Source organism: Micromys minutus (genome assembly GCF_963924665.1).
Source record: "Micromys minutus genome assembly, chromosome: 7".
In the NCBI taxonomy this organism is placed as follows: Eukaryota; Metazoa; Chordata; class Mammalia; order Rodentia; family Muridae; genus Micromys; species Micromys minutus.
Genome location: NC_137976.1, coordinates 17,048,991 through 17,058,352, shown reverse-complemented (window position 1 = coordinate 17,058,352; position 9,362 = coordinate 17,048,991). Strand labels below are relative to the sequence as shown.

At 35.1% G+C, this 9,362-nt stretch overlaps 1 protein-coding gene across 1 annotated transcript in view; it reads right to left on the bottom strand.

The window, feature by feature from the left end:
• Nucleotides 1-298: 298 nt before the first annotated feature.
• TMPRSS15 (transmembrane serine protease 15) overlaps nt 299-9,362 on the bottom strand; it is a gene marked incomplete at both ends in the record, with an annotated part of 120,485 nt that continues 111,421 nt past the window's right edge. Inside the window, 3 exons of the mRNA XM_080919410.1 lie at nt 299-454; nt 4,148-4,290; nt 7,442-7,537. Of these exons, the coding sequence (XP_080775536.1) occupies nt 299-454; nt 4,148-4,290; nt 7,442-7,537 (395 nt within the window). The remainder of the gene's footprint in view (nt 455-4,147; nt 4,291-7,441; nt 7,538-9,362) is intronic.

Here is a 9,362-nt window from a genome sequence, read left to right as displayed (position 1 = left end):
AAAATGTCTTAAAATAATATCCCTTCACACATGGAAAATGGTTAAAATTGATTCAAGACAAAGGAAATGATAAAATCTATAGAAGAGTAATAGTTTATTATGAAACAGGATTTCAATTTATGCAAAGATTAATTTTGATTTATTGTTTGTCTCTCTCTTTGCCATTCCAGCATTTAAATGATTTAGCTAAAAATATGTTTTCTTCTTCCTCTCATGAAACTCTTAGTTGTCATACTCGATCGAGTAAAAATGAAGGGAAAAAACCTGTCCATCATGTATGTGTGGGTCAGGAAAATGCCTAATGCAGAAAGCTATGGATCCATTCTACAAACTGTGAGGCCCGGGCATATACCCCAGGGCGATTAGGCAGTGCACACTGGACTCCAAATGACGTCACACCAACAAGAAACCATCTGTTGTTTTCTTGGCACATTAATGGTCCTCCAGAATCACCCTGAAATAAGAACCACAGAAGAAAAGTGTGAGTACATAACCACTCAGTAAGTACAACATTGATAAGTTCACCGATCAATAATGTGCAGAAAAACGACTGGTTGATGATTACACTTCTGTATTTTCACTGTGTCATTCCAGTCATGAGACATTTTCCTCAAGGAGACAGTGCAAAATGGGAACAACAGAAAGGTGGTAATTCTGATAGTGCACTTCTTAGCAATTATTTTCTCACTTCCATTATTCAACATAGTCTCTAAAATGGTGGAATTAAAAACAATCATGTCAACCTAGACAATCACCTAGTTACCTAATATGTGAAAGATCCAAAAAGCCTTCAAAGAAAAGGCAAAATATACTGTTGGACCCTGCTACTAGGGTTGTAGTCTCTCATGTCCATACAGCTTTCCTGAGCTTGGTGCAAAATGGAGAACTCCCTTTTCTTAGCAGGGCTTTCTCTTTTATGCCTGATTTGGAGGGTTTGCCACCCATATCTTCTACCTGAGGAATGGCACATAGTCCTTGGCAAAATTAAAGGTGTAACTTACTCTCTCCACTTTAGAGCACAATTAGCCAGCCTCCCAAATTCCAGCAATGCCTCTCCCTGAATATGAGGCATTTCAAGTATGTTTTCCATTCAATGACTTACATTCAACCTGAAAACTCCATCCTACTCTCCAAGTTTTGTATACAGCTCTTGTTCACCCTGAATAAAGTGTATGTGAACAAGTTGTCTCACTGAATATTATCTAAGAGAGCTATAACACTAAAAATTTAGGAGAATTACTTCTCTCTCTGGCACTCCATGCCAGATGGGGATCCTGCTGACCCAACCATTCCAGACTTCATTTCATCCTTTCCTTTCCAGTATGCACCCTGAAGGAGGAAGCCAGATTTGGAACCACAGTGTTCTACATACACTCAATTTTAGAAGAGTTAAGAGCTTATGCATGGAGTTGGTTTTACTTCTCCTATGTGAAGAAAGTTTTGTTAACTAGTCATTAGGTTGGAAACTTGAAGGTCTCAACAGATATAAGCAAACCTCTTGTTTTCTGGTAACCAGTACATGTGTTTTCACTGGAGATTTCATTTGTAGGAGGATGTCTCTTTATCACAATGCAAGTGACAGTGGTGACAGTGGTGCTAGTGCATTTAGCCATGCAGCTCCTGTTTGTGCGCAATGGTTCCTTTCTAATGCAAATGTGGACAGGTAGTAGTATTATCTGATTATGAAAATTTTTTTCTTATGTTATGCACTGAATTCTGGTTATTTATTTATGTAATTGTTTATTTTTGAGGCAAGGCCTCAGCATGTAGCTTTTCTGGTTTGGAACTGGCTATGCTTGGCGATCCTTGAACTCACAGAGATCTGCCAGTGCCTGCTGGTGTGAACTACCCAGCAAGTCATCTGTTTTTGTCTCATGAGACAGTATGCAACCTTATATATTTTGACCAAAGTAACTGCTGCAATCACGTATTTAATTTGAACCATATGTTAGGAATTACCTTGTGAGATCCCTTGTCTGATATTTTAACGACGATCATTGGTGCTATATTTAAAAGGAACAGGTGACGGGACGAAGCCCTTCCTGCTCCAGAGTTGGATTTAGAGGAGTTCAAGTGGCATTGGCAACCACAGGTCGCCTGTATTTGAGGTGATAGAACTGTACTAGAACGGACTGAAGGAATGGTTGTCATTTTCATTTTTGTTTCCTGAGGCCTAGATCTGTATCTTTGAAATACTTATGGAGAAGTCTTGTCCACAAAATGTTACATATTATTTAGAAGTCATTAAAACAAACTGAGGTTTAATTGGAGGTTTTAAGAAGGAGTCACATGGTTCTTTGCATTTTATAAAAGTGTTTGACATTTTTATTAGGTAAATATAAGATATTGGTGTTGGAATAGGGGACCTTAATTTACTCAGTGTATACTAAGTCAGTTTGAGTTGCAGAGATTTGGGCACCATACAGAAGGCTCGCTAACTTCCTTCTGGGTGTCTGCCTGCCTCGGAGCTTTGTCTTTGTTTCAACTGTATTGCTTTCAATTATCAGGACATATTATGCCATTTATTATGTAAATCCATGGCCTTGGTTTTATAATTCATTCAATGACATTCCTATTATTATTTCAAAGAAATTGTAAGCTAATGCAACAAAACAAAATATTAAAACTGACTGTGTATTTGTACTTAGGCATTACCTGTAGTATATAAGAATGTATAGTATGTATTAATAAAAACACAAAAGATTCCTAATTTATTTGAATGTGAAGGAATATTGACTATTTTTTATCTAGAATGATTCCCAATCTTTATTATATATTATGATCACTTGTAGGACACAAGAAAGCAGTCATCACTGGGCCTGAATTTAATATTTTGATTTGCTGATGTGTGATGGGCTCTAAAATTTACAACTTAAACAAGTTCTAGGGAAAGAGATTCATTTGATGGACTGAAGGCCATGTTTTTGATGCTACTGATAAAGAATGCAGTTTCTGAGTGGACAATGTGATGACATTTACTTTTCTTATCAATGAGAAGTAATTTTTTACTCTTTCTTATTGTCTCTAATTTCAAAAGACTACTTCAAATATGCAAAGGAATTTGGCATGCCTGACTGAATATATTTTAAAGGCTAAAAAAAATGATTCAATGAACATGTTCACACAATGATGTATGAAAATCTTGAAATAATGTGTTAATATTTAACCTGTTAATATTCAAGTTGCCCCAAGAAAATTGTATTATAATCTTGTGATGGCTACTCACCTATAGCAACATTCTATTACATGAAATATTTCTATGCACTGGGAATTTTTCTTGCTAATGAATAAAATGCTTAGATCCTGTTGAAAAGCAGAGCCAAACAAGATTTCACAGGTCTGGAATGAGTTACTTGCTTAATGTAACTCTAAGATCAATAGCATTAGTTATCATATTTTCTACCTCATCTGTGAGGTGTCTGCCATTCAACCCCCATTAAGTATAATTGAAGTAGCATAAATGGTTTCCCTCTTACAAATAATTCCATAAATCACATGTTAAGTGCTAATGTATCTTATCCTTAGAACATTTTTTTTATTATATAAGGAAAGCATAAAGATCCAGAGGTAAATCTTAAATAAGTATAGAGCTATTTAATTTGTATAGAATTAAAGTGTTCAATGTAAAAGCAATCTGAAAATTTAACGACTTGAGACATTGATTTAAGTAGGGAGTATATCTACAAATGTATCTTCCTGTCTGTTAAAATACATTGTAAAATAATCTTTATCATAGGAGACAAGTAGTTACACTTTAATGCAGTATAAGATTTTTCACAGTATAAGTGGCTACTTTTATATCTGTGAGTTATTCATTTGTTCTATAATAATTTTTAGTTTAATTTAATGCAGTAGATGTGGATACAATAATATTTCATTAATTTTCAAAGAGTTAAGATATGCCAGATAATGTATTTAGTGAATCTTCTGATAAAATATCCTAATAGGATTTTAATGTTTGCTGATCGCTTTACATGTGTTATCCTTCTTAACCCTCTCAATAAATGGCAAGTAGCTAACCAAAAGTTACTCATTCTCAACATGAAAGGGGAGTTGAGGATCCTTAGTGACACTGTGATTCCCGAATCATGTCTAAACAAAGAAAGTGCGATCTCAGTGTATAAGATGACTACTGTCCTGTATTTACCTGGCAGGAATCTATTCCTCCTTCCTCATATCCCGCACATATCATACTCTCAGTGATGTTGTATTCTGGCAGCTGTTGCTGGCACTTTTCATTAGATATAAGAGGAACGTCAGCTTCTTTCAGCACATCAACAGTAGAACCTGCTAGAAAGGGGAAATGCAGACAGCCAGTCAGTCACGATTCACAGGCATCCTTGAATGAAACGCCATCCATCTGATTGATTCCAGCATTCTGCTCTCATTATCAAGTACTATGTGGATGCATAATGGGACTAACTACCAACCTTGCACTTTCAAGTACATAATAAACCCATCTGTGCACTTTGGCAAATGGATAGCATTTCTTTCTTCCTTTTGTAAGGGGTAGTAGGAATGGTGGATTGGACTAGGGTCGTCTTTAGGCATTCTCAGTGTTTTTTAAAGAGTTACAGTACTACTCATAGAAGCGAAGTCTGCCAGCACAAAGAGTTCATTCATGGAAATCAGCACCAACGTGGATATCCAGGAGAGCTTTTCATCCAGCACCTGAGGAGGTGCTCCCTCCTGTACAAAGGCATTCAGCTCCTTTGTGGTTCTGTGTGTGTGAGCAGGTGCACACTGAGCAGAGAACAAAGCTCCGATGAACTGTGCTCTGCTCTGGGGCAATAAGCTTGCCATCCCGTGCAGGTGAACAGAAGAAAAGTATATTTTAGCATTGTGTATTTGCATTTGTTTTGTATAACAAATCACTCATGGGAAGTATGACTCTCTCCTCACTAAACTACTATTCCCAAGAAGCATGTGAAGCAAGCAGGTGTCAGTACCTGGAGAAAAGGTACATAAGCACTTCTTCATGATTAGCAATTCTATTTGGTGTCACAAAAGAGGTAGCAATTTAAATGTAACCTATTCTCTCTGCCAGGCAATACTGTAAAACCATATACAATCTCACTTTGGGCTAAGTTTCACCTCTACATTAAGGAAATTACTATATTAAGAAAACAAACAAGGTGTGTTATGTTATGTGTGTGATTTAAGTGAAATTACACACACACACACACACACACACACACACACACACACACACACACACCTTAGTATATGTTTGTAAATATGTAGCTATTTGTTATCTAGGGGAAAATGTCTCAAATATGCCCTCTTTTCTTCTTATAGCAAACAGGTCTACAATGGATGATTTAAATGTAGAGGCACTAAGATGTAAACAGAGTAGGAAAGAGAATGTACAATTAGCTCTTGACTTCATGATTCCAGCTAAGTAAACAACACACAGCCCACCACTGGCTTCTAAGATCTGGCAGATTTCAAGCTAAGAAAGCAAACACAGGAGACTGAAACGAAGTGGAAGGTTCAACACCTCTTGTCATTTGCCCTGTGAACATCAATGATGTGTGGTCAGAATGAAAAATACAGTAAAAACAGAAACTTCTCTTTGTACTTGCCCCTGAATATATATTTTCTTTGAATAAGTAACAGAGCTCGTTTTAATGGAAACTATGAGCAATGTATGCATATTTAATATTTCTCTCATATGATTTTTTGTTTTTATGACTTTAAAGTTATGATTATGTGTATGCCAAGGTGTATAAAAGAACAAATGCCAGAAGAGGGTATCTGATACCCTAAATCTAGAGTTAATGGCATTTGGTTGTGAGCTAACTGCATTGGTGTGGACTCAGGTCCTCTGAAAGAACAATGTACACTCAACTGCTTGCTGACCCATCTCTGCAGCATGTGTGTATGTCTTTATATTAGTGTCCATCTGTGTGATGGAGAGGACACATAGATATAAATAGAAAATCATAGATGGCCAATATCTGGCTATTTTAAAGCACTGGCTGCCTAACTTAAACACTTAATTCCTCAGCTATTGCTAGTGAAAAAAATATGCCCCAAATACCTTTGATAATTAATGAAGAAAATATCCTCACAGTATCAGAAAATGGGACGATATTAAATTAGGTATGAATCATAAGGCAAAATTAATAAAATTCATGAAAACATATAAGAAGGATTGAAACATGGTCTGGCCATTTCATTATAAATGATTTCTGATGTTGTTTGCCTCTTCTGGCTCCACACGGCCTTGAGAGACATTTTAATTTAATTAAATATATATTTTAGGAAAAATAAGTAAGCCATGATTACTCAGTTCCAAAAAAAATAATACATGGAATAAAGAGTCTTAAATCTTGTTAGCAGATAATTTGTTTTTTATGTCTATATTATGGCTAAAATTATTTTTTTTGAAATTTGAAAAATAAGACATCCATTTCTTAATCATTTTACTATTTAAGTTTCAAATGTAATATGTCATTACATTTTCAAGCAGAAGAAATAAAAATAATGCACATAGTCTTTAGCTTGAATATACTTTGTGGACAACACCATGAGGTACTGTCAGCCAGATAGTGTGACTGTTATAGAGAATTATACTGAGCCAAAAGCAGGTGAGCACTGGCTCCGAAGCTTAATGCTTTCTTTAATAAGTGAGTTGGTTTTTAAAATATTTTTAAAGATTACTTTGTGATTAAAATTTCATTTTTAATGATTAGCATATGTGAATCACAGTTTCTTTTTTCTCTTTTACTTTTTAAAATATTTATTTGATTGAATATTCTCTGTATTTACAATTCAAATATCCCCTTTCCACCAATCCTATCCCTCCTGCCCCTCCACTTGGTTCCATGAAGCTGCCCCCTCTCCCAACATCCCTCTCCACCTCAGTGCCTTGCCATCCCCTAGTTTCTTGGGTTATATTGATCCAAGTCCTCTCTGTCATTCCATTCTAAAAGTGAAATAAGGAACAGAATGGAAACAGTGTATATTACACATGTATGATGTCATGTTGAGATTTCATGTCATCATGTCTCATCTGAACAAAGATTAGAAAACCTCTGAGCCATTACATACTTTTTCTCCAAAGGGTATTTTCAAAGTGAGTACTTTGATTCTGAGACTAGGCTTATCCATTTGTGGATTTTATTTTAAATACATCTGAAGCAATTAACCATCAGAACTATAATATTTTGTGACTATAGAACACAGGTAATTGCTCCATACAAAAGTGTCTTTGCTTTTTGCCTTGCCTTACTGAACATTCAAAACTCTGTTCAAGATTTTGTGGACCTAGAAGGAAGGTGAAATATTTGGTGTTATTAAACAAGCACAAACATAGATAAGGTCCTGACAATTGTTCAGCAGATTGTGCAAATATAATAGACTAAGAGATGTAAAAATATTAAAAATAGCCACAACAAATTTCAGTAGCATACACATTTCAAATGTGATAACTTACCATTTATTTTATTATATCCCCAGCCAGCAATTGAACAAATTCTTCCAGGCATAAATATTTGATTTTCTTCTGGTAAACAAATAGGCTGTATATAATCTGAAAACTCAAGCAAAACAAAATAAACAACAGAAGAACAATAACAGCAACAACAGAGAGAGAGAGAGAGAGAGAGAGAGGGAGAGAGAGAGGGAGAGAGAGAGAGAGAGAGAGAGAGAGAGAGAGAGAGAATGTGCCACTTTGTTTCTTACAAATAAATATCATCCTGAGCGAGATAACCCAGTCACAAAAGAACAGACATAATATGCAGTCACTGATAGTGGGATACTAACCCCAGAAAGCTCTGAACACCCCAGAAACAACTCACAGACTGTGTGAAATTCAACAACAAAAAAACCCAATATATTTTTATTAAAATAGAACTGTATCACATCCCCTTTTCCTCCCTACAGCCCCTCCTAGTCTCTCTCCTATCCCCTCAAATTAATAGCCTCTTTTCCTATATTATTGATACATATATACATATGTGTATGTATATGTACCCACAAATACTTAATTACAACCTTAAAAATGTATTCATATACTTTTATGCAAAAATGCTGAAAATTTGTACATTTATCTTTGTTTTTTTTAAATAAAGTAAAAAAATAAAAATAAAAAAAGAAAAACTCAACGATTTCCAACATTTAATCAATACAATTGTATTTGATTTTATTATAGCTGAACACCTTCAGATAATAAGGACAAAGGCATCCAGGAGCATTGATTACTTGTGTTTGACTTGATGGTGTTGGTGGTCACTTTGGATTCCTGTACTTTATTATCCAATTAATCTTTTTATGTCAATGATTCAGGATTCATCAGTTGTATTTTTAAATAGTCATGGTACTCATTTCAGGATAGTTTCAATTTTGTGAAGTGTCCAAAATGTTCTTTTAAATCTTTATTTATTTTCATTATATGTGTTTATATATATATATATATATATATATATATATATATATATATATATATATATGAGTGACTATATCTGCATATATGTATAGATGCCTATGTACATGTATGTCAAATTTCACTCATTTGTATGATGAAGGCAGGGGACAACTCTACCGAGCTGGTTCTTTCCTGTCATTTTGCAGGATCCAGCCGTGAACGCAGGTTATTGGGCCTGCAAGAAAGTGCCTCTGCCTACTTCTCTCTTCCTGTGGAAGCACCTTTTAATGTTCTTCCAAATGTTAGCTAAGAAAAACATATTTAGAATATTTTTGAATATTCTTTTAGAATATTTTTAGAACTTAGAATTTGCAAGTCTTTTAGATGATTTTTGACACATATAAACATATTAAAATAGCTTCCCCCCAACAGTTGTTCTACTTGGATCTTACCGGAGAGTCCTGTTTGATCTTTCTACATCACTTACAAGTAATTAGATTTCATCTGAAGCTCACAGATGCAAGAAAAGTACAGAAAAGAAGACAACCCCAAAAGTGTGGTGGTAGTAAAGAGTGAAATGGTCTACTTTCCACATGTAGACCAACCTCATAAATTTGGTTTTTGTATTAAACACAAGTATAATCATAATAATTGTTTTATAAGATTCTGCAAAGATAAATTAAATTCAGAGGGTGGTAATGTCTCCATGTCTGCCTGTGGGCAACCACACCTTCCTTTCTCCTTGTGTATTGTTTTGTGCATTGTAGTAGATGGACCCATGTTTTTATTACAGAGCAAACAGAGGCAGCAGAGCCGTTCTGGATACTTCTTCCTTAGGAAATTTTAAGAGTTCCCTAAAGCTGAATTTACACACTATGATGAAGATTTCACACACTTTCCTTTAGACTTTAATTGCATTTAGGTTATACACGTGTCTGCAGAGAACTGCTAATTTTTATGGCTTCCCCGAGTTCTGCTCTGGATGACATTG